Source organism: Anas platyrhynchos, chromosome 3, assembly GCF_047663525.1.
Source record: "Anas platyrhynchos isolate ZD024472 breed Pekin duck chromosome 3, IASCAAS_PekinDuck_T2T, whole genome shotgun sequence".
NCBI lineage: Eukaryota > Metazoa > Chordata > Aves > Anseriformes > Anatidae > Anas > Anas platyrhynchos.
This window is the reverse complement of record NC_092589.1, coordinates 102152716-102178847: the sequence shown is the minus strand read 5'-3', so window position 1 is coordinate 102178847 and position 26132 is coordinate 102152716. Positions and strand designations below refer to the sequence as shown.

Genomic DNA, 26132 nt, shown 5'->3' with positions numbered 1-26132 from the left:
GTAAAAATGGAGGCCCACAGTAAGAAGTACCTCATCTTTGGGGCCAGTGGAAGAAATCATTCTTTTTTTCCATTTCATTAGCTGTCAGGAGAGAAATGCTACACAGTCCTGAATGACTCACCAAGTTCTAAGGGATTTTTTGGGGAAGGTGGGATGGAGTGAACAAAAAAAAAAAAAAAAAAAAGGCAAAGCTCTGAGCCTTCTCACCACCTGGGGAGTGGTAGATGAGAAGGAAAAGAGCTTCCACTACTATGTTCTCCCCTTCAGGATCTAATCTGGAGTTTTCCCCATAACTTTGGTCCAGTAGCTTGCTCCAGCATTCAGTCCTTCCTAGAGCATACACCTTTCCACTGCTTAACAAAGACAGAAATGGAACAATTTCAGCCAATGTCAGCATTATTAAGAGCATTGTGGACATTATTGAGATAAAAAAAAAAAGTTATCTCCTCACCTGCAACAGTGAGCTTCACAAGCAAAGACCACTGTCAGCTTTCAGACTCTGTAGCACAGCTGTCTGATTTTGTTTATCTTCAAATGTGAGCATTAGTTTACTAACTAGAAGGGCTAAAAACTTAACTGAAACTACTTAAAAAAAAATACAACAGGCTTTGGATTTTATGTATACTATCAACACCATTTTTCATCATGTCCAACAAATCTCACTATAAATCAGATATTTTAGCCTTTCACGTACAAGCAGGCAGTGACGTTAAATTTTCTAACGAGGATTGGAGTAATACACACAAAATGACAGCTGGCAATATAAAAGCACTAAGATACACACATTATTGGACAGCTCTTATTCAACAGTTTTAACATACAATGAAAGACTACAATGCAACCACAGACTCTTACCTGAATATTATCAAATTTCAGTCCAGGCATGGTGAGATTCTCTTTGTCTATGAACACAGTGCTGTATTGCTGGGTGGCAACTGAAATTAGAACATTTCTGGTTTCCTCACTGGGAAGCCAAGCGTCATTTCTTCTGTCTAGTTCACTCATATTTAAAGCTGTGGCAAATGGGTCATCGCTCCCAGCAAAAACAGCTTGGATTTGTGAGAATGGTTTGGGGGACTGAGTTATTTCTAGTGCTGCTGCAGGACCATCTGCTTCAGGTCTCCCATTTCCCACAGAGAAAGCAGGCTTAGACGAAGCACAAGAACCATCTCCACCATTTGAAAGAGAAGACATTTGTTCTGGAACCGAGGAGCCTGCATTGGGATTACTAACAGAAATAAAATTGGATGTAGTAAACGAATCAAAAAAATCTGAAGCTAAAGTGTTAGTGTTAACGGGATCACCAAAGAACTTGCTTAGACTCGGACTTGGCTGAACCACCTGTGGATTAGATTTCACTGGAGTCTCAGTTATACTACTAAAACTGGGAGATTTTACCATCTGAGGCTCAAAACCGTCAGGTAGGAACAACTGTGGCTGAGTATTGACATTGTTTCCTTGGCTGAAAATAGTACACACAGGGATAGGCTCAGCCTCAGGAGATGGCTTGCAAGTACTGGGTGATGGTATCTGGTCATCAGACTTGCTTTTGTCAGTATTATTTGGTTTTGCTTCAACAGGAATGCCGTTTCCCAGCTTTGGTTCATCTTTCACTGCTTCCTGAATCGATTCTTCCTTTAGAGATGCCTGGTCATCTGTTCCAATCTCAGAAATGTCTTTGGGTGTTTCTTCGTGTTCAGTTTCGCTCTCAGTACTAAAAAACTCTTCCTTACTCACTTCTGCCTGTGGTTTTTGATTACCTTTAGCTTCCATTTGTTCTACAATCTCCTGCAGACACCCAAGCTCACCAGTGTCATCCTCACTGTTGTTTGGCGAATCCGAAATAATGACGCTCTCCATCATTTGCTCATTAAGCTTATCGACAAAGTTATTGGAATCTTCTGACACCGTCTCATTCCCCTCGGATTCAAACTCATCTCCGCCGAGATCGATGGTTTCCTCGTGGAAGAGGATTTCTTCCTGACTTTTCTCTCGAACCCTATTTCCACCATCCTCTTCATCCGAGGCACTCCTGGCACCCTGTGCATTACTTTCTGTGTTCTCCATGGCAGCTGAAGGAGAAAAAAGCACGTACAAGGGTTAGCTTTGGCACTTGGGCACTGCTCAAGGTAACTAATAAGTACCTAATATTGAATTTCTTGCTGAAAATAAGTACGAAGCACTGAAATTCTTGCTTTAAAGCACAGTCAGCCATCTGATAACATTTCTTTTGATAGCTACGTAGAGGAAAAAACACTAAAAAGGCTTTATCATTAAATAAAACACCTTTCTCTCCATCTTTTGGTGCCCTGAGAGGGAGGCACAGCCGCTGGGCCTCCCGAGCCCAACCCACCCCTCAGCTGAAGCCCCACCGAGAGCAGTTCAACCTGTGTGAGGCAGGACCCCGGGGACCCCACAATGTCCCCTCTCAGGACCTCCCCAGTCTCCCTCAGGACCTCCACGTCCCCTCTCAGGACCCTCCCGGACCCTCCCCCGGTCACCTCAGCGCGGCGCCGCCGCCCCCCTCCCGGTGCCGCCGCTTCCTCCCTGCGCCTGCGCCGGGCGCCTGCGCTGGGGCGGCTGCAGGAAGCGGCCGGCGACGGGCAGCGGCGAGGGCCATAAAGGGCGGCGGGGCGCGGGGCGCGCTGCGTGGGGGCGATGGAGGACGACGCGCCGGTTATCTACGGGCTGGAGTTCCAGGTGGGCGCCGGGTGGTCGGGCAGCTGGGTCCCGTCTCTGGGATGTTCATGGTTTTGTCTGTCCTAGGGGAGAGAGCCGCTGGAGGGGTGGTTTTGGGGTGCCTGCTGCTCGCTCTGGGGGTGTGAGTGGGGTGAGCGTGGGGCAGGAGGGGGGTGCTGGCTCTGAAAATTGGTGTTTTTTGGGGTAAAAAGTGTGGGTGTGGGGCCAGGAGGTAAAAGCAGGGGTTGTCCCTTCGTGGTCGTACCTGGCCTGGCTGTTAGGGCTTCTGCTCTGCCACCAGTTCCTTGTCCCCCTCCCTTGGGAAGTCTCCTTTTGTGGTCCTGGGGTGGTAGGAAGGTGCCAGGAGCCTCAGGTGGCTTCTCGTGGTGGTCTGTGGCTTCTTCCTTGCCAGAAAGAAGTCTGTTTTCTTTCATTTTATTATTATTAATATGTTTTTTTGAAACTCTTTCCAGTGAGCTGTGGGTTTTACTTTGTCATGTCCAGCTGTGAAGGTACCTGGTGTCTGTAGGTGTCCCTTGCTGTACTTTCCATTTGGTGTACTTGTCCCTCAGGACAAATTTGGCTTTTTTGCTAGTCATTTTGGCTATGTGACTGTTACTGGGCTGCCTTACTGTAGTATATAAACTCCTTGGTCATCTTTGTGGAAAAGCGCAGGTCTCAGTGCAGTTTCTACAAGTGCTAAGAAAATGCCCCATTAAGTGGCTGGGTAGGTGGGAGAGATCCTAACCTGTGCTTCCTTCCCCCAACAAGGTTTTTACTCAGCTATTACACTTTCTCTTTGGCAACAGCTGGCTTATCACCATTATGTTAGTAGTAGGAGGTGCTGTGTTTCTTCTGTAGCTCCCAGGGCACTGTTCTCCTGCAGTGGATGTAGCAGCAGAAATGTGTGCACACATGTCCTTTTTCTTTTCCAAAGTGCTCTTGGAAGGTGTTCAGGCAACACATGAGGGCTTTCTGGAAGCAGTTCTGGTGTCCTATCTTCAGAGTTGTGTATTCTGTAATCCTAACTATACCAATAGATCTAACCAATCCATGTGTATTTTGCTATTCGTCTTGCATGGGAGCTGGTGTGTAATATTTACCTGTACTAAATGTTAAATCTGTTGAGGTCTGGTAGTATCCTATTGTGTTTGGCTGTAACTCATGCTTAAAAAAGTAATAAAACTTACATTTGCAGACTAAGATATATCCTCCATTTAATAAAATTCAGTTTCTTTTCAGTAGGTCTTAAATTGACAAGTCTCCCAGAAGTTTTGGAAAGGCAGCCTGTGTGTCGTTTGGTGCCTTGGGGGACCTTCACCGTCCAGCGTCCCAAATCAGACAGCTTCCCTTCTTCTGTAAAACATCTAACAGCTCTCTGGTGGGATGATGGAGCAAAAGGACTGAGAAGGTGGTGGTAATCAGAGAGAGTTATGGTTAATTCAGAGCATTTAGAGAGAGGGGATGGGGAAGGCAAGATAATTTATGGGTAATACAGAAAAGGTAGAGCAGAGATGAAGGTTTTGGTTTTGATTTTCATTAACTGCCAGTGTAGCTTTAAAGCAAGTTACATCACTATTTTTTTCTGAAAAAGGCCCTAATGGAGAGGCTTAAATCTTAAACCATTCTGTTTCTTCTAACTTGGTTCATCAGATCTAATAAAGATGTATGTGCTTCTGAAAGGTTCTTTAGCAAATTCACCAATATCCTGCGTTATAAGAACATGGTAAAGAGGATCCCATCAAGAAGCACATGTTTACTGTGTGGGTGACAGAGCACTGGCACACATTGCTCAGAGGTTGTGGAGTCTCCTCCTTGGAGATCTCTAAAAGCTGCCTGTACATGGTCCTGGGCACCCTGCTCTGCGTGATCTTGCGTGAACAGGGGTTGGACCAGATGCCTCCAGAGGTTACTGCCACCCTCAGCCATTCTGTGATTCTGCTATTTTTTTTCTGTTCTGTTTCTTATTTGTCCTGTGTAGAGTTAGCTTATGTTTACTCTCTAACCTGGTGTACACAGAATGTTTACCATGTGTTATATAGGCTTAATTTTCAGGTGATCTGTAACTTCCTTCTGTATCCTATTTTTTGAATATTTTGATTAGGTGTGTAGGCAGTTCTGAATGCTGGAAGTGCTGCACTGGGCTTAGTTTAAGGTTGCCTTGCAAACTTGCAAATTTGCCTTGCAATCTTGCAAAGCCAAGAGAGAAGCATAGTACACCTGAGGACAGGGCAGTATAGAGCCTGCTGGCTGGCTGCAGGGCCGTGCAGTACAAGAGCAGCTACAGCTGCACCCTGAGATAGAGACTGGCTAAGTCAGCCTTAAAAAGCACATTAATGCTTTGTCACTGTTTGTGTACTGCTTTGTGGTCCTGCAATAGTAAGCAATACTTGGCCCATATTGAAATTTTTAGATGGTTGTTAGCAGGTTTTACAAATATAATCAGAGTACTGTTGGTTTAGGGTTTTATGCCTGTTTGTAAGAGTAAGGCAAGACTTAATTTCTGTAAATGAAAATGTGACTTTTTAGGAAAAAAATTAAATGAGTGCAAAATACTAACTGGAACGGATTGGTTACAGGTTGTGTACAATGTGTGTGTATGTATATAATTAGTATGCACTGAGAATAGCTCCAGTGGTTTATCTTTATTCTGGTAGAAAGCAGGTGTAGACTTACTTTAAGGAGTACAACAGAACTTGAGGAAGACATAGGCCACGTGTGCATTCCCCGGGGAAACCTTTGCATCCTCTTAGGCTCAGATGTGCTCCCAGTACAGGATAGGAGTGGGTACAAAGGCTATAGCCTGATAGGAGTCAAGTTCTCTTCCTTGGGACAGCCTTTCTGATGGCTTGTAGGATGAGAGAAAGCTGTCTATACACAATGAATATGATCATTTTGATTTTTGCTTTAGAGACGTATTTGGAGGATTTATTTAGAAAATTGGATCACTTCAAGAAACTGCATGATAATGTCTTAGTGAAATTCCTAGTGTTTTTCTCAGGCTTCTTTCTTTCCCAGTATTATTTCTCACATGAGAACCAATCCTGTGTATTTTAATCCAGGCTGAGAGCATAGTTTTAGTTAGTCTTCTGATCTGCCTCCCCCTTCATGTCCTCCCACCTGTCCTCCAGGATGGACATCTGTGGAGCTCCAGTCAAACATTTAAGGGGTTTAAAGGCTTACTGGAGAAACACACACAAAAAGTAGATAAATGCAAAACTGTCTCAAGTAATTCTCCAAAGATCTTCATAGTGTATTAAGTGGATGAGATGGAAACTACTTCTTTTAAGAGCCTCAAGCAATTAGCAGGAGCTCGGTAATATTGGGTATGGTAGAGCCTAATGGCAATAAGAAGCTGTAGTTCTGTGAACGTGAAGGAGCTGTGACGGATCATTGTTGCTCATTACAAGTGAGCAGTGACAGCGTGAAAGGGTGATTTCTGATGATTGTGCCATGCACATTTTTGTGAGGGTTGCTGTTGTAGCTGTGAAGGTTTACAGAGCCTGTCAGTGTTGGGAATAGCTTGGTGGTGGGAATTGGGTTTTACAAGGTTTGAGAGAGCAGCTGGCAGAGTGCTAGGGGTGTGTGTGCTGCCAGCCTCTTCTCCGGTAGGTTCACTGCAGCTTCTGACAGTTGGTGGAGGAGGGTCTCCTGCTGTCATGGGAGAAGCAAGGGTGTCCTACTTTAGTAAAGAGCAAAGTGTACCTGCTTGAAAATTGAAAATATGCCAGAAGATGAAAGAATTGTACATGACATAAGTTTGGGGCATCCCTGAGGTGGAAGGATGACAGCTTTTTCCCTCCAGAATGGGGCATCAGCAAAGCCAGCCCTTGTCCTCCCCCTCCCCTGTGAGTAGCTGCAGGCTATTTCTGGATTTGAGTATAAGCAGATGGTCAAATGACTTTAAATTCAGATTTGGGGGCTGCAAACCAAATACTGTGTCCTTTACATCTTGTATTGCAATTCCACTGCTTGTTAGTGCAGATTGTTTATATGATTTTCAGATGATACATGGGCTAAGCATATTCTTCTGATTGTATTACATTTAATGCAAATATTCATGTGTTGGGGGCAGTGTTTTTGTTTGCTGATACCAAACCAGTGCAATGCTTCAGCTAGACAAAATGTGCAGAAGTATTGACATTACTGACTTTTTTTTTCATATTAACACCTGTAGTAGTAACAGTCTAATACACTCACTTTAAACCAAATTTCTTCATATTTTAGAAGCTCGTCATTGTGTTCCTCTGGGTAATCTCTTGCTGTTGCCAAGGACCATCTATCCTGTTTCTGTTCCACTGCATTCTGAGGTTTTTGTTACTCTGCCCTTCTGCCAGGAGGCTGAGTTGTTAGGGTTTGACAGAAGGGGGTCTTTACCCAACGTCACACACAGCTTGTGTGATGCCCCCTCTCCAGTTGGTCTTTCCTGTGTTCTGGCATGGTGAGTGCTGCTTCTACCACTTTATACTGCTATTAGTCATGCTTGTATTTTAGACTTTTACATGCCCTTTGCATTACAAAAATAAATGTGTATTTCTGTTGTGCATTTGCAGTTCTCTTCTTTGTCCATTGTGATGTGTTCCAAGACCTCTTTCTAAGACAAGGGAGCAACACTTACACGGTGTCAAAGATTCATTCACTGTGAGCCTGTTATTTTTTTCACCACAATTAAAATCATATTGTATTATACTCAATCTTATATGCAATAGGATCTGTTAAGCATACGTGCCTGACAGGAGTAACTTTTGACAGATCGGGTTTGTCCTGATGAGTACAACTTTTTTCTTGGCACAGGAGTTTTTTAAAGTCTTTGCCCAAGCCTGCCTTTGTTTGTTTCCTTAGATTGTTGCAATTTGCTCTTGGGTCAGCTTTTCCCTGGTGTGTAGCTGCAATTGTTTCCCCATCACTGGAGGGGATAAACTATTTCCCCCACAGCTTATAGCAACCTCTTCATTCACCTTATTCTCTTCTTGGTTTCATCTTAAATTTTCCTGTTGGGATTGGGTCTTCCTAGCTTTAGTCTAAATGGCTTTCCCTGAAGGTTCAATTTTCCTCAAGGCAACAGTAGGATTTTTTTTTTTCTTCAACACATTGCTTCATTCCTTTTCAAGTACACTTTGCTGTATCTTCATCAGGCAGTTTGGCCATTTCCTGTACTTTCACAGGATCTTTGTGCTTTGCTGGCAGTATGCTCAACAAAATCTGATTCAAGAAGGTGTATGATGACTTCCAAACTTCTGGTCCTTTCTTCCTTGAATCATTTTCACAAATGTTCTTACAATCTGGTAGCCAGTTTGTGTTAGGTGATACGCTTTCATCTCCATTTGGCTGCAAATAGACAATAATAATCAGGCATTGCTTCAGATTGATGTAGCAAGGCTTTCTTCATGCTTGTATAAATCTGGTCTTCTAGTTATATATTGGAATAAGCAGGTAGAGTCTTCATGTAGAGTTTCATGTGGCTAGAGTTTTGGAGTGGCTGGAGAGTTGTGCAGAGGAAAAGAATCTGGGGATGCTGGTCAATGCTCACTTGAACAGGAGCAGGCAGTGTGCCCAGGTGGCCAAGAAGGCCAATGGCATCCTGGCTTGTATCAGGAATAGTGTAGCCAGCAGGACCGGAGAGGTGATCGTCTCCCTGTACTCAGCTCTGGTTAGGCCGCACCTTGAGTACTGTGTTCAGCTTTGGGCTCCTCAGTACAAGAAGGACGTTGAGGCCCTGGAGCATGTCCAGAGAAGGGCTACGAAGCTGGTGAAGGGCCTGGAACACAAGTCCTGTGAGGAGCGGCTGAGGGCACGGGGCTTGTTTAGTCTGGGGAAGAGGAGGCTCAGGGGAGACCTTATTGCTCTCTACAACTGACTGAAAGGAAAGTGTGGGGAGCTGGCTGGAGGTTGGCCTCTTCTCCCAGGTAACTAGTGACAGGACTAGAGGGAATGGCCTCAAGTTGTGCCGGGGAAGTTCAAGTTGGAAACTGGGAGATCTTTTTTCTCAGAAAGAGATGTCAGGCATTGGAACGGGTTGGTCAAGGTGGTGGTGGAGTCACTGACCCTGGGGGTGTTCGAGGAAAGGTTGGATGTGGTGCTTAGGGACATGGTTTAGTGGGTGACAGTTGGACCAGATGTTCTGGGAGGTCTTTCCCAACCTTTTTGTTAGAGTTCACATAGAATCATACTCTTTAACTCTTCATTGCTATCAATACTCATTTTTTTAAATATTTTTGAACCAGTTTTATACTTTTTTCCTTCTCCCAAATGAGTATGCTTTCTTGACAGAGAGATGTGTCTGCGCCTTTGTTTTTGACAAAGGGCAGTGCAGTTTTGCATGAGTGTAAATTGCCAGGGGTGGTTGTAGGTTTACTAGATATCTGAATCTCTAGCAGTTCTGGGTTCTGAGTTTCTCTTCTGCTGCAGATTAGGCAATTATTCAGTTCTCTGGCACAGACTGAACTGAGTATGAAGCAACATTAAACTTTCAAAAGTGGAGATGCCTCTCTGAAGTAATCAACATCAGGGACACATCAGCACTGTGTTTTTGATAAAACCAAACAAGTGCACTGTTAGAAGTAAGATGCCATCTTCTAGCGGGTGCATAACTAATTGGAGATAGGGATGGAAATCTAATATATTAGCTGATATCAAGAGGAGCTGTTATGACAATCTGTGTAGTTTTACTGATGAAGATTGTGTAAATTGTGTGACCACCTCTGATTACTTCTACAAGAGTTTTTCATAGTACAGCAGAATGACCTAGGTGTGAAGGGACCTGTGGAAGGTCATCTCTTCCAACTCCCATCTCAAAGCAGGTTCAATAGATGAGGCTGTTTAAGGGCCTTGTCTAGCTGAGCTTTGATTTTTTTTTTTTTTTGAGATTCCACAACATAGCTCTGGTGTATGACTACCATCACTGGGCATTTTTTCTTAACTTCTAGTCTGAATCTTCCTGTGTTGCAGACCTGTCTTTGCTGCATCTCAGCTTGTTGCTGTGTACCTTGAAGAATACAGATGTGCTCTTATCTGTACCCTCCCTTTAAACACTTTAAATAAGCAGTAAAACTTATTAGTTTAAGCTGAATAAATAAAGTGAAACAAAAGAGGATTTCACGTTCCACTTCAGTTACTGTTCTAGCTCTGCTATTAAGTGGGAAAGGGCAATAACTGCTGCTGAAGCAGTTGTAGTCTGACTGCAAAGATCTAAGTTTAAAGCAAACAAACCAAACCCCTTAGATTTCAGGTAAGTGAACAAAATTTAAGCCCAGAATGCATAACCTCACAACTAATGCAGTCTGAGTGTGGACATCCATAAGCAGAGCTTAGTATTGTTCCCATGTCTGCAATTAATCCTTCGATCCACATAGTAAAGGAAGGATTTACTTTCTGGTAATGGAGCAGGCAGTGTTTCCTTTCTGGTGGTGTGTACTGTGACTGTTTTTTCAGTTACAGGAATAGTAGCAGGGAAAATGTTTTCTATATCATTTGTTATTTATATATTTGATTATGGGGAGGTGATGTGAAATCTTAATATGAGATGTTCCATCTCCAGTGAGAAATGCTAACATTGGATTTCAGATCATGTGTGAAACTAATAAATTATTTAAATTTTTGTTCTCTTTTCTAGAAAATCCGACACTTAAGTAACTCATTACCACCCCAATGAGTCTTCATGCCTCCATCACCCCATTACCACCATCACTCTCCTTTTTATCTCTGTTCATCCAAGGTTTTTTTGCTATGGTATTAGTTTTATTTCTTTTCTGCTGTGATATTGGTATAAGTTTTATGCAAAGTTCATTCAGAACTTGCACTTCTGCTACTAAAAACATGGCAGCTTTACTATCTCGGGAACAGATGATGCATTATGAATGCATCTTATAATTGCTATTTTTGTATTCATTCATAAGCTTTTCCCTCTCCAGGTATGTGACTTATGGCTCTAAAGTACTTTAGGATGCAGTAAACGAAGAAACACCAGTTCATTATGTTTAGCTTGATTCTGACTCTCTGACCCATATTGAATTTTAGTGTGACCATTGTTATAGACTATTCAGGTTGATGTCTGTTTAACTATGAGTTCACACCTTGCTTTAGAAAGCTTAAAAATAGCTTTAGCTGTACTGCAGCAGCAGTTTATATTTTTATTTTTAAGTTTAATTTGAGTTTGACATGGAAACAGGTGTTTCTATTTTAAGCATGAAATTGTGTACTTCTGTATTCCAGTACATGCAGTATTCCTTACACTGGAATTCTAAACTGTATTTTCTCCACTCTTCCTCAATCTCAGTTTCTCTCCAGACTGATTTTGTCACCTTGAAAGACTCTATGCAGGCAGAAGATGCAGCTGTGGCCATGTGATGCAAAGTGCGCTGGTCAGAAATGCCTTTGGAGCGCAGTGATGCTGTGTCCTGGATCTCAGCACATGTTGAGGAGCATTTGTTGTCGTCCATAGAGACTTTTGTGTTCTGAAAACACAGGGAGGAATTGATCATTGTTAGATTCTGTAGGTTTTCTGTTTTGTTGTGTATGTGTAACCCTTACTTTTGTGGAATAAATCAGAATTGGAGAAGCTACAGAATACTATGCAGAATAAATGCACGGACTTTGGAAAGCCTGTGGTTCATTTGGTTTTCTTGGCAGATGGCATTGAGAAGTCTTTTGTGTTTGCTTTGCAAAGGCGGTACCTGCTTTGTGTTAACTGGGTGGGATTTTTGACTGTGCATTTCTAAACTTCCTTCTAGGCTGTTAAAGTATTTGGTTGAGAATATTGATCACAATTGGGCTGCTGCAGTACTACCCCAGTCTTGTAACACTCTTTACCTGGTTTAAGCCATTCACGTTTTTTCATAGAAGTTCCTGACTGAGCTTCATGGTGGGTCTGAAGTTTAAACCTGTAACCAAAAGGTTGTTCATAGGTCATGATGACTTTACTCTCACCTTGTTAATAACCTTTATCCTAATCTTAGACCTTCTTTAATAATGAGGTGATCTAATTACCAAGGTTGTTGGATTGTCTAGAAGCATCAGTAGGTGGGGCTTTGCTGGCCAGTGTGTGATGCCATACATCATGTCAATTTTCTTGGTAAATAAAATTTTAATATCTTTTGATATAGATCCTTTCAGGTCTGTATGCAACTTAGCGTTCTGCAGATAACTGGCTTTGTATAAGACAGAGCTTTATTGGCCTAGATTAATGGACGCTCATTATACTTTGCTCTTTGTTAAGTTTCTAATTGCTGCAACCATGAGGCAGGATGCTTTTTGAAAGATGTTAATTGCAGTCTGCTCTGACAGGTTATAGGGCAAGATGGCAAATCTGAGTCACTTTCTTCTAAGCTTCTGACAGTGCTCCCAATGCGGAGACTTGGTTAATCACAAGTGTTATTCAATGGCTTCGCCTGTTGAAATAACATGCTCATTCTCAAAATGTAACTCCAAGTAGACAAAATTAAGAGACACATTTGTCCATGATACTGGGTTGTCCATCATAATGCTACTCATTTCAAGATTCAGATTGTCCTTAATAGTGAACAATTGATGAATTTGATCCCTACATGGATGTTGGATATGGATGTGGATGTTTTCATTTTACGATGGACAATAAACAGTAGTTTACCATTTTATTTTGGACACTTTGTGTTTAATCTGATTCATTCTTGAAAGCAAAAACATTAGATCTACTTGAAAGGCTTGGAAAAGGGTGAAAACCCCCTTTGTTTCTTTATTTTATTAAAGATCCTGGAGGTCTCTTCCGCTCAGCTTGCAGAGACTATAGAAGCTTGTTTGCTTGAAAGAGACACATTGCCATTGGCTTACTTCTAGTGTTAATTTCATTGTAATTGAAAGGAGGTCTGAAATACAGAGAAGCTCTTGCTAGAGATCTGCAAATATAACTGCTGCTTAAGACAGAACAAAAGCTTTTCTGCAATCTTCTTGGTTAACTCCTATTGTTTCTGTCAATTAGAAACACTGTCCAGGCTTGTAGTTAAGTGCTGTATAAATAAGAGAGCAAAAAACACATCAGTATGGATTCAAACTGGACTCTGATCTACATTTGAATGTGTTTTGAGAACAAACTGAGTCATGTTCTCTAGTGTTTTTTTCCCATCCATATAAATGTTGTTAGTAGCCTACACTTACTAAGCTCATTGCTTTTTTAACCTTCTGTGCTCAAGACTGAGCAAAATATTACAGTGTCTAAATTATTTTTTACATTTCAGATGCAAGATTTATCCACCTTGTGAAACTCAGAGTTAGTTCTGAAAAATGAGTTTATTCTTATTAATGTTGCCAGACAAGGGCCTGGATTGCTTTGTCTTGTTTAAGAAAAATCCATCTCTTCAAGTTGCTTTGCTAGAACTACGTTGTTGTTTTAAGTATATGTGTTGTGATCCAGTTGAAATTAATCTTTCCAAGCTTCTAGGCATCTTTCTGTTATAAATCTATAAGTTTTAGACAAGACTATCCTGAAGCTAATGGGCCTGAATACTGAATGTAATTACTGGCTAGCTGCAAAACATGAGAGCAGCACGCAGGGCCAATTTGCAGCTATGAGTCCTGAAGTACTTGCTTACTGTGTAGGCTCCAGTGTTCCAGTGTATGAAGAAATCTGAACTATTTTGCGCCAAGTAGGGTGTGAATTGCAAAGGTCTGGCCTTTTTGTTTTGTTTTTCTCCACATGTTTTGGTTTAAAAAAAAAAAAAAGCAACAAAACTAATAATGCAGTCATAATGATCTTATTTTTTTATATGGCAAAGTAGTGGATATATGCTACTCTACTTACGGTTGCTAGAAATGCCTTTATGAGTGTGTTTATTCTGCTTATCTACCATGAACTCAAATTTAGCTGAGCCTCAATCACTGACTAGTACAAACTAATAACTATGCATTATTAGTTTCTTATGGGTTTAATATGGTTTATTATTAATTCAAACTATTTCTCGATGTCTTCCATATATAGGAGGTTCTTAACTGTTGATTTGCTTCTTCCAAGACTGGTTGCAAGGTGGAGTCTAGCATTCTCGTTAACAGTAATATTACAATCATGTAGGACTATGACTGCTTATGGTAAATAAAAAAAAAAGTTAATTCTCCAGTCATTCAGACAACCCTTAGTGGTCTAGAATTGAAGGAAAAAAAGGGTCGTTTGTAAATTTTTTTCCAAGTTTGTTGTTTAGTCCTGAGGAAAAGGATAGCTTCATTTTTATGTGGGGTTCTTCAGTCTGAATTGTTCGGGGGGAGCAGTGGTGGGGAAACCTTCTGCAAGAAAAACGTTTTGTTTTGATATCATAGCCAATGTATTTAAGAGTTGTTCTAGTTTTTTCCTTCATTCCTGATTCATGAAGGGGAATTAATTTGGAAGAATTGCTTTAATGATGAGTGTTTTCACTTATGATGAAGGCCAGGTAATACATTTAGGACCTGTATCTTCCATGCACATCATAAATGTCAGAAACTGCAGAAAAATGTAAAGTAGACATAAAGGGCAGGAAACAGTGCATACTAAGAATGATGTTTGTAATGATAGATACATAAGATTAAAGATTTCTTTAATGTGGATTGTATTAATTGGACTTTTCTAATGGCTTTCTCTTTCCCTAGGCTCGAGCTTTAACACCTCAGACAGCAGAAACGGATGCAATAAGATTTTTGGTTGGAACACAGTCTCTTAGATATGATAATCAGGTAATTTTTTGGTGTAATGTTAGTTGTAATTTTTTCTTCTTTTTGTTTTAACATTGTTCCCATATCTTTCAATTTTTTTCCTTCTATCCCCCTTTCCCCACATCAGTTTGAGCTTTAAGTGGTAGTCAAATTCAAGACTCCTGTGAGTAGGATACAAAGATACTGGTAAGAAACATAAGTTAATGTGTAAATTTCTTAAATAAAAGATTAAATTCTTTTAAACTGTATGACTAAATCAGACAGACTTAACGAAGCAACTGCTGTGTTTCTGTGAATTTAAATCTTTAGATTCTCTGGAGCTCTCTTTAAGCCATGGAAGACATGCAAAGTAAAACAAAATTGTTTAACCCAAAATTGTTTAACCCTTGATTGTCTCTTACGGGACTCCTGACATGCATATAGTATGTGAAGCTTCATAGACTGGATTTTTCATTTTTAGTTATTGGTAATCAGCTGTGTACTTTCTGATCATAAACTCAGTAGGTTTAAAATTTGAAGGAATCAAATGGATTCTCTCAATTGAGCCAATTGAGAAAATGGCTCAATTTCTGTTGGGCTGTTTTCTTCTGTAGTTAAGAGTATGGTACTTCTAATTTTACAGTATTCTCTTTTTTTGACTAAAATTCAATGAATGTGTTCATACTGCAAGGAGATTTTGAGTGCCAGAACAATTAGAAAAACTATTGGCTGTCAGGTGGATGAGAGTTGCAGAGGGGCTACAGGGATGGCTTTTGTAAGAATTGAACTGCAGCTTCATTCTCTGTTCTTAATGTGATGCATTTACCAGATGTTTTCGGAAATGTATGTTTCCTGCATACTGCACTTTATTCTTTTTTGATCGCTTAGATAGGGGTTGGACTCTATGATCTTGAGGTCTCTTCCAACCTAGACAATTCTGTGATTCTGCTTTCTCAGAACTCTCCCAGTTACCTTCAGTCTTGTGTGTGAGAATCCCAAATACTTCTATGGCTTACCTTAATGCATGGCATTATGTAAGGACAGAGAATGGCAGTAGCCAGGCTGAAAGTGTTCCCGTCTCCTCTGCAGCCCATGAGAGCATGATGTAAGAAAATCAATTATGGGGATTGCGTAATTAAAGAAAGAGTAATCTTGTTCTGAAAGAAGTAGTTTTAGTCTCCTTGCAATAGTCATTTCTGTCACTTGTAACTTCTCCAAACTTACAGGAGAATCAAAGGATTTTGTTCTCTTACAAATCTTTACATTTTTTTCCTCAGTACTTGGGTTCAGGCTTTTCCCAGCATAATTACAACAGACAGGTAACTTCTTTGTGCAGATACTGGTAATAAAACTGCTCATGTCCAAAAGGTGCTTTAAGGAGGTTTGTTATCCTAGTTCTAATCAGGACACTACAGTCACGTTGAGGAAGTTCACCCTGTAGGCTTACACTTACCATTTTTGGCATCCTTGTCTATAGTGTCCATATGCTGCACTGATTTACCCCAAGTGAGGCTCACTTTTGTACTGCAAGGGAAAAGCTAGAAAGCCAGGTATTCAATAACCGAACAATGACAACATGCAGAAATGGAGCTTATGTAAGAAAGTGAGTATAGGTCAGTAAATGTTTCTGCTAGTATTTGTCTTTGTGGCATCACACTGTGATGCACAGTACTTGGTACTGTGAAAATTCTGTAAGAATTTTTTGTCTTTAGCATAGTTGCCATTCCGTATGATAAATTTATTATGTATTCAAATTCAAAAGGTTAAGAGGATTGATTGCATAAAAACAGTGGGGTATGTCTGGAATTTTGTGGTTCTTTGTGGTTCATCAGCTGATGAACTGGAAGACTCTGCTGTTTGACCTGCTGCAAAAGATGGCAGTTTTCAACTTGAAAGGTTATAAATGATATCCTCATGAAAGAATTACATTTTGTATTTCCTTAGTTTTACTCTGGACCTTTGGTTGGTTAGTTCTGTGTTCCAGCAGGGTCTCCAGCTATTGGTGAAGTCAGCTGAAGCAGAAATATAACAGCAGAGTAGAAATTGGTTACCTGTAATTTTCAAGGACTTCAGATGGGATAAAGAGCAGTGCCTTACTTTCTGTGCTAAGTGACCCTTTTAACCTGTTTAGTACAGGCACAGAATACGTGCAAGTGTAGTAAATGAAATTTTGATTTGTAGTTCACCTATGGGGACTTTGTTGGAGCTGCTGAAGGAGACTCCAGTGGAAGGTTTACTTCCCCTTTTAATTTTTTTAGATAACTGAGAACAAACAGTTAAGCAGTTCTGATTGTGCCCTGTGCATAAAACTAAAATCTTAATTTTTAAAGTAAGATCTTCACATTTCACATAATTTCTCTGTTAAATATCTGATTTGGTAAATTTGGGGGATCCACTTTGAGATGTAAAAGCCAATTATAATGTTTTTGCTGTATGAAAATAATAATAGGAATTGCTCCTCATGGCTAGAGCCTGTTGGAAGTTTTGCCTGAAGGTTGTAAATATGTTGCTGTTCCTTACCTCGGAGTTCTGAGTTTGTTCACAAATAAAATAGCTCTTTTACAATTCAAATTTTAAGTTTATTCAGAACATCAAAATGCATCTGATAAGAGCAGTATAAAGGGCTGTGATGTCTGGTGATGAAGTTAGTGATTTTTAGTGATGAACAAGTGTACCCTCTGTAGAGAGAGAAGTACTTGAATTAGGATGCAAGGAGTAGATTTAAAAAAAAAAAAAAGACCAAAATAAAGGGGGAACTATAGGTAAGTCTGAGTGACATGACTCTGGAGAGTTATGGAAGGCAGGAAGGACATGAAGTTGGAGATGCAGTTTCTGCAGGAGATGGATAGAGTCCCGATTCCTGTGTAGATTTGCAGATTCAGGGCAACAAACAGAGTTCAGTCTGAAAAGGCAGCTTGCTAATCAACTGCAGGAGTGCCTTTATGCCTGGAATGGCAGAGTGGAAGAACACAGGTGATGAGATCCAGCATGATATTTGAAGAAGCATTTGCTGCTGACAGTGTTTGGGAGGAGAAGGAAAGAGGTAACATGTAAATTCAGCCATTTCAAAAAATAGTGTATAATATTGTTTAATGAGATTATGGCTCTCTAAAAATTGTTGGAATTCGCTGTTGAGCTTACTGGAATTAGTCCCTTGAGGTTACTTGTGTGTGTTGTGTGAGGTTGGAATCTTTCTCAATTTCTTCTATTTCTGAGGCAGCTGTAGAAAAAAAATCATCAACAATAGGGAGGAAAAATGAGAGTAAGATATATCTATTAAAAGACATAGAGCTAGTAATTTTAAAAAGTCCAAATATTCTTAATCTTTCAGTTCAGCATTTTAATTTTGCACGTAGCTTAAACTTTATTATATTTCCAAATGCTTTAGTAATTGGTACAGCTTTATATATTGGTGCAGATGTAGGATTGCTTGAAGTGAATTCTCAAAGTTTCTTACTGAGTTTCTAGTATTCGTGTTTCAAAACAGAGTCCTTTCCCTCTCTCCCATTCTTTCTTCACAGGACATTTAAATTTGACTTCAGTATAGGATTAGTGCAGACATATAGACTAAGGATTGTGATGTTTTTATTTCTGTCTATTGCTAGAAGTGTTGAATTGCAATACTAGTGGCTTATTTACTATTAACTATAATATGAAAAATCACCTTCAAGCTTTAAGTTGTAAAATTGAGAAGAATAAACGTGGTATTTCATCAAAACAGGGAAATGGCTTGTTTTTCTAGAAAAGTCTATCCTGCATGAAATTGATAATATGCTAAATTGTTAGTATAACAATTAATTAAAGTAGATATCAGATATAAAATTCTCATTACATTGTTTTGTGCAGTCATCATGTATAATTAAGACCCACAGGAAAACATTTGAAATCCTAATGTTCTCTTTTATTGTATTTGCAGATTCACATCATAGATTTTGATGATGAAAATAACATTATAAACAAAAATGTGCTTCTTCATCAAGTGGGTGAAATCTGGCACATTAGTGCCAGTCCTGCAGATAAAGGTGTACTTGCTACTTGCTACAATAAAAGTAAGTTCTTTCTAACAATTTTGAACTTAAATATTTTGATATTTTTTTGAATGCACAACGATGGAACATTTGGCTATGTGTAAACACTTTAAAATAGGAGTTACCAACACAGGCATTTTTTAAGATCATCTGTGCCATTAATTATACCTTGTCTGTCTCCTGTCCATAGATCATCCTGGTTACAAGCCTGTTTGCATTCATGTCAAAGAATGCAGCATAACCAAAGTGTTGCTTACCTGATTAATGTAAGCATGTGAAATAAAATACTCCTGTTATTTTAGGCTTCATTCTTTTTATTGCTTTATATGTTTAGTTTTGAAAGTGAAAGTAAACGTCTTTCCAAATGGCATCTTGCCAGCATCAAGCTCCTTTAAAATTGCAGGTGAAGTCTGTATACAGTGTTGTTTGTCATATATTTAATGCAGACATGCCCACAGAGGACTATAAATTATCTAAATATCTCATTGGAAACAGTAGGAGTGTTCCTTGTGTAACCTAACACTAAGTGCACGGCTGTTGAGATTAAGGATCTTCGTGCCTTTCCTAGGCAAGGCAGGTGTGAAGATATTCCTGTTATGAGGTGTGAAAAATCCCCTTGCATCACTTGAGGAAGGCGGTACTTTTTCTCTCTGACAAGCAAGAAATCAGTGCCGTCAACCTGAATAAATATTGTTCTAGCATATATTAGTGTATTCTTTCATGGAATAAAGCAGGTCTAAGAATTTAAGAATAAAGTAAGTAGTGAGTTTCAGATTTCATGCATCTGTCAGCTGCAGAGCTGTAAATTCCTACTGCTCAACCTTGTGTTAGAGAAAGGATTCCAAGACTGCTTTGTTCTCCTTTGTCTTCTGGACTGAAAAAAAAGAAGTCCTACAATTTGAATTTGGTGTGTGTGTGGGGAGCATTGTTGTGTGTTCTTTAAAACAAAACAAAAACTGCTGTATAGTGGGAAAGACTTCATAGAATTTATGCATTTCCCCTCTCCCCTCCCCCCCCCATGTAACTGAACAGCAAGGTGGTGAGAAGTTAACTCTGATATTTAAATAGGATGTTACATAAATTAATAGAATATCCTGAGTTGGAAGGGACCCACAAAGATCATCAAGAAATGTTAACATCTCTTAATTTATTCAGTTTGTATCTGTTTTTAAACTCAAATATTTTACAGTGTGATAACAACTCTTAAATATATGCCTTTCGTAGAAAGGCATATGAAGTTATTCGTGGTTACTCTACAATGCTATAAGAAACATTCCTTACAGCAGTATTTTTTTTTTTTTTTAAAAAAAAGCCTCTTTGGGAGAGAGCTTATCAAGTGAGTATGTCTGCTAGCCAGACAATTTAAATTTCTGTACCATTTCTGGTCTCCGTTACTGGATCTATTAAATCACATTCATGTTTTCTATTCTAGCTTTTCCATGTTCTAGATTTGGCTTACTTGTTTATAAACATTAAGCTTTCTTGTTTGTACTTTGTTCATTTTCATTTAGAATCATCAACCCAAAATGTTCTGCAGAAAACAAGATCTGATTCTTAAATGTTTATTGATGACTCTAAATAGCAATGTATGGAGCTGAAAGCACACAGCACAAGGTTCTAATAATAAGGAATACAGAGTTCAGCAGACAACTTACTTCAACTAGTAATGCAACCAAATTAAACAATCGAAACCTTAAAATCCCTTCTAAGGTACTGTTTTTTCTAAATTATTTTAAGAAGATACTACTTTCCCTTATTGAAGCACCAGGTAAATGAGATCCTGTCAGGAACAGTCATAGGTATTGGGACCACCTCTTTTGTCTGAGCACAGTACTTCTGGCAAATTTTGACTGCTGTTGAAACTGAGAGATTGAATTAGTGATATGTGGCCATTGCTAATAACTGCTTCTCAAAGTCACTTCAGTAAGTAGTAAAACTTGGCAGAGAAGAGAAGTGGAATCACACTTTGCAAGCCATAGATCACAGAAGTGAATTAATGAAATAAGGTGAAGCACTTGTGGAAAAAACTGTGAAAATCTGTCTTGGATATTGGTGAAGAGACTGAGTTTTCCTTCATTTTCTCATGTGTATAGTTACCTAACCATAACCATAGTTGGTTAGGATCTTTTTTTCACATCTTGGTTATGCTGTGTTACTTTACAAAGAAAAAAGTGTGGTACAGAAGAGCAGTCTTTAGAGAACCCTGTTTATTGTCTATGGAGAGAAGTATATCGTTCATATAAGAATTTTTAGGAATATAAAATCTGAACTGTAAATGTAATAGTGTGTACCTGCCTTGTAAAGAGATTTCTGATGCTCAGTGTTTGAAAAGGATTTGACATTCAGCGGTACAAAAATACATAGCTGATTTTTTTTCTTGTTCTAGTGTTTTGGTCATCTGGAGTTGCTCTCGTTAAGACCACAGATAAATTTTCTTTCTAAAGGTGATTTATTCAAGACAAAAATACTTCTTAGGCTCTTTTTCCCCAGATTGTAGCTACTCTTTGTTTTAAGTGATACCAAATTCTTCAAACACAAATCTTTCTGTAGTATCCAGTTATCATCTCCTGTCTTATTATTAAGACATTCACACTTTTTTCTTAATAAACTATACAGCCATTAATACTACTGTCTCAAGGTCAAAAGTGACAGTAGCAGTCTTACTGTATGTGTTGAAATACAAGCAATTTGTTGTTACTTGCTTTTCTTTCGGAGAGGTAAAATGTTATAGCTAAACAATTTAATATGTAAAGTATTTTTCTAATTTCTGCTGAGTGCTAGGAACTGTATGAGGGGAAACTGATATACTTATCTGGTAAAGGTATGTTATCTGTGGGATCAAGAATTAAATGGTAAGATGTAAGCCCTTTGTGTTTGGGATGGGATGGCACAGGATGCAATGGTGTTCTGAAACTTACCGTTCTTTTTGAGAGAGGCTTGAATTAATGTAATGTGTCTGTCAACAAAAAGTTGAAACATACTCTTGGATGGGGAAGTCTTTTTCATTTTTTTTCTCCCTCTCAAGTACTTCAGCTACTGATAAGCATCGTGGTATTTGTACAGCATATGCTTCCAAGAATACAGTTATGAGGCATTTTTCCAGGAAACATACAGCTAGAAAACCAGAAACCTCCTTCAAAATAAGCGATGCTAATGTAGAATCTTCTGATGTCACTCTGTGCACTGAATTTACAAACTTTTTTCCCCGATTTGTGAATGTGAAATCATTTAATTTCTTTTGAATGAAAGAGGCATAAGCAGGTAGAACTTACAATGTAGTAATCGTTATTGGTTACCCCTACTAAGGAGCAAAGTCTGGTGACAAACCGTAACAGTATAGCTAGGCTGCCATATCAGTGAAAACTTTTGTCTGTTAGCCACTAGATCACAGAATCATCCAGGTTGGAGAAAACCTCCGAGATTTTTCTTTTTTATTTGTTTGCCACTAAAAATTATTAGCTTGGATGTAGCTAAGGTATGAGAACCCTACAGATAATACAGTAAAACTGATGTAATAACAGGTAAGATTTTTCTAAGTTTAACTTTTGCATCTGTTTAGAAGAAACATACTTATTAGAAGGTTTTAAACAACCTTCATAATAGTGCATTATTACCATAATTGGATCCTTCCATATAAGCAAAATGGTGATTTTACATTGTTTCCATCTATTTTGGGCAATCGTGACACTGACATAACTTGTTTGGGTTTTCAGTTTGGCAGCTATTTGTTATTGCAAGCACTGTAAGAATTAGGAATGCTGTATTTTATACCACATGCCCAGATTGTAAGGAGAAAGACTTACAAATATGTGAAAGAAGCTAAGTATAAGAGGAAAAACTGCGTTAAAACATGTATGAAAATCTTGAGGATGGGGGAAGCAGACTTCTAAAATTAATATTTTAGATACCTAGATGAAATTATGCACTGCTAGTCAGTTTTGTGACAATGATGCATCTTTCCCCTCTATTGTGCCAAGTCAACTGAATCAAAGAGGTTTTCCTTAAGCAGGATAAGATTACTATTGACAGCTTTGAAATAGATAAGAATTAAGGCAAAAATGATTTTTGTAATCTTATAATTTTGAAATTTAACAATCTAACCTAATTTATAACACACATTAGGTTTGAAGAAGGAAACACAAACAGCCAAAAGGATGGATTGTGTGAGGAAGTAATGGCCTCAAATGGCACCAGAGGAGGTTTAGGTTGGATATTGGGAGAAATTTTTTCACTGAAAGGGTTGTGAGACTGGAACAGGCTGCCCAGGAAAGTGGTTGAGTCCTTGTCCCTGGAGGTATTCAAAAGATGTGTAGATATGGTACTTAGTGATGTGGTCTAGTGCTAGCCTTGCCAGCAGTAGGCTAACTGTTGGACTTGATGATCTTAGAGGTTTTTTCCAACCTAAATGGTTTTATGATTACACATAGGGTCTGTGGTAATACAGGCAGCAAAGAACTGGCTGCAGTTGGACTTTGACTGGCTAATGCTTTATCTCTGAAAATTTACATAGGTTTATTTGTATATAATGTCTATTGTATCTTAAAGTTACTGTACTTAGTGAAGCAGAAATTACTTTTTCTCACAGTGGCCCAGTAATAAAAAGGAGAATGTGGTATTCAACAGAAAATCTACATCAAAACAATCCTAGAAACTTTACACTCTTCCTTCTGTTACTCTGACTAGCTTCAGTCAGTTGCCTCTTAATTTCTTACTTTCTCTAAATTAAAGTGCTACAGTAGTGACACTTTCAAAAACATGAATAAAAAAGGTGACAAAGTAATTAAGGAGGTTATAACAGTTTGGTAGAAGTATACTTCTAAATATCAGAAAAGAATAATGATGGGGTGGGGTGAGGGTCAGGACTGTAACCTCCACAGAAAGACATAAACCAATGGGAATGATACACTATATATAAAATTAATATAAAAATTAAGATAAATTAGTCTTCAAATTTGCAAGTGTTTGGTAGCTATCCAAGAGCTCTATTCACCTTCATAGGGAAAATCATTTCACATGTAATAAAGTTTGAAAGAAGCTTTGTTTCAGTATTCAAAAGAGCATCATGGCCTACACTAGGTTATTTTTTTCATTGTGATGAGGCAAAATGCCAGAAAGGTTGTAGATCATGGTAGAGAAGAGTAGCTTGGGAAATAGAACTTGTCACATTTTCATTGTTCCAAGAGCCTGTTGAAATGCTATTTATATCAAGTCTCTGTATTGCTGGAGTTACAGGAAGTAGGAAAGCATTCAAGTGGACTTCTAACAGTGTCCCAAGGCAGGGAAAAATATTGTGTCACTAATATGAAGTTCTTGTGCATGAAGTGAATAATGAAAGCCTAGAGTTGGCTGAAGAAAGTGGGATCCTTAGGTTAAGATCTAGTTTGGGAGAACTTGGAAATAGGTTGACTTCTAAATGTTCCCCCTTTTTTCAGTCCAGTTTGTAATACGCTGTCACAAAGTATGCGAAACGTTTCCCAGTTAAGTGGTTGCACAGAGGTGGGTAGGTGTTGTGTGTGGTTTTTGTGAACATGTGTGTCTTGAACATGTTTCATACACACACAAAAAAAAAAAAAGCTTTAATCTGCTCTCCCGTTTCTTCTATGCAACCCTCCCCTTTTCTCACCTGCCACTTCAGGATGCCGCTGAAATGGAGATGGAATATTTCTACAGCACTTCTCTGTGTTGTAGAAAGTAAATTTCAACTGCATTAAAAGAGAATGCAGGGGGATTCTTCTGTAGGACAACTTAAGAGTTTTGCAGCCATGTTAGTGTTCCAGCAATGGATGGATTTTTCCTGAATTTCTTGAGTATGGTCCCTGCCCAGCAGGGTAATAAGGTAAATAAGGTAAACGGTCCTAATATGCTAAGGGAAAATTATCATCCAAAAATAACAATTTTTGGTAAGTATGTAAATACTTAGAGATGTTTATATATATAATATTTATATTTATATTCATATATATATAAAAATAAACATACTGGTCTAATCCAGGCTAAGAATTCTGCATCGGTAGTAAATTGCTGTTTGCCTGCTGAACCTCTCATCATGTCTAAATGGTTACGTGCATTACTGTAAACGTGAATTTTGTGGAAGTGTTTGGAAGCAGTTATTCTGTCTTACGGATAAATGATTTACTTTTACATGCAAGTGAAGGGTGCGCTTGCAGCTCAAAAGTAGATAACCGTATCTCAACCTTAGGCATTGCCTAAGCGTACTGTTAGGTCTCATAGGTCTGATAGGGGATATGCTTGCTGAAAAACAGGGTGAAGGAGTGAAGGAAAAAGTAAAATTGGAGTAACAAGGAGATCTGAGGGAAGGAGATTTCAAAAGCAAATAAGGGATGTGTCACTTAAGGGACAAATGTATGGCTGCAACCACTTGTGAGAAAGCAAGAAGGTACAAAGTTGTCTGTAGCCTTTTGGCATGTGGTTCTGTAGAGTACTGTAGAAATCTTGTACTAGTACAATGTCTCTTCAGTGTTAGTATTTAGTAAGTGTTTTCTATAGCACTTACAGACAGTAAGTAGAAAAATCTGTTATTGTGACTAAATGTCTGTTCTATTTTTTGATTATTGGTTTCTATTTTGCATTTTCTTTCCTCTTTATCCATGGCAACTCCCCCTACTTTCTTTGATACCTTATGTTCTTCCTTTCCATGCCATCTCCTGAGAAGATCATTGGTGAAATAAATTCATTCTTAAATTCATTCTTGGCTCTGGCCAGCAGTGGTTCCCTTTGGAGCCGTCTGGAGCTGGCTCTGATCTGACATGAGGCAGCTGCTGGGCTCTGCTCACCAAGGACACCCCTGCAGCCCCATCTACTACCAAAACTTTGCCACATAAACCCAAAATGGTCCAAATACTTCTTGAACTCTGGCAGGCTCAGTGCTGTGACCACTTCACTGGGGAGCCTGTTCCAGTGCTGTGTCAGTGAAAAACCACTTCCTAACACCTGGCCTGAACCTTCCTCCCCCCAGTGCAGCTTCTTGCTGCTCCCTCAGGTCCTGTTGCTGGTCAGAGAGGGAATATGCAGTATTCCCAGGGAGAATAGTGTATATCAACACTGATAATGATTAAAGAGCAAGACAATGATTGCTTGCTTGTGAAGAATAAAAGTTGCTGACCATAACAGTCTTAACATTGAATAATAATTTTTTGATATAAGACAGTTGGCTTTTTCTGATTGTATCAGTATTGCTAGTAACAATATCTTTAGCTGAAAGTTATAAGCTGTAGTGTAAAAGGAATAGTCTTAGGACATCAGACCAAGATTTTAAGGTTTTGTATATATCCCAGTAACTTCAGCAGGGCCATGGCATTGCAACTGGGTCATAACAGAACAACCACTGTATGCTACCAAGGTAATGGAATACATACAATAGTGCAATCAGCATTGCAACAGACTTGCAATAGTGTGTACTGTTAAACTGTTAAGATTCCCATGTGCAGTTCAGCAGTTTGAGGTATTGACACCCAGGGGTAGTCCCAGACCATCACTGTTAGTTTTGAGCGTAGCCTCCTCCTGTCAGCTTGCATTGCATAAAGGGTGAGTGCTACTGTGCCAGCTGGCCTCAGGTTGGACTTTGAGTTGCCAAAAAAAAAAAGTCACAGTTCTCTACTGCGGTTTTTTATACAGTATACAATTATTTATTTTGGAGAATGTGTTTCAGGCAGACATTAGACAAATACTAAGAAAACATGATAAAGATATGTATGAAACTTAAGCTGTGAAGATACAGTAAAGAATTTCTGTTGTTCTGATATCAGTGGTATGACAGTTGTGTTGTGAGGGTTA

General features: G+C 39.1%; 2 protein-coding genes across 5 annotated transcripts in view; one reads left to right on the top strand and one right to left on the bottom strand.

Moving 5' to 3' along the window:
• Nucleotides 1–2636, bottom strand: part of TRAPPC12 (trafficking protein particle complex subunit 12) — a 53651-nt gene extending 51015 nt beyond the window's left edge. For 2 of the 3 annotated variants that reach the window (XM_038177550.2, XM_072036419.1), the window contains exons 1-2: nucleotides 2502–2636; nucleotides 856–2072 (exon numbers count right to left, since the gene is read on the bottom strand). In XM_038177550.2, coding sequence (XP_038033478.1) covers nucleotides 856–2067 — 1212 coding nt within the window. In that variant the 5' untranslated portion in view covers nucleotides 2068–2072; nucleotides 2502–2636. Of the gene's footprint in view, nucleotides 1–855; nucleotides 2073–2387 lie in introns of all 3 variants that reach the window. The other variant, XM_038177551.2, reaches the window with a different exon arrangement.
• Nucleotides 2565–26132, top strand: part of EIPR1 (EARP complex and GARP complex interacting protein 1) — a 74723-nt gene continuing 51155 nt past the window's right edge. For both annotated transcript variants that reach the window (XM_038177553.2, XM_038177552.2), the window contains exons 1-3: nucleotides 2565–2700; nucleotides 14269–14352; nucleotides 18227–18359. In XM_038177553.2, the coding sequence (XP_038033481.1) occupies nucleotides 2659–2700; nucleotides 14269–14352; nucleotides 18227–18359 (259 nt within the window). In that variant the 5' untranslated portion in view covers nucleotides 2565–2658. The remainder of the gene's footprint in view (nucleotides 2701–14268; nucleotides 14353–18226; nucleotides 18360–26132) is intronic.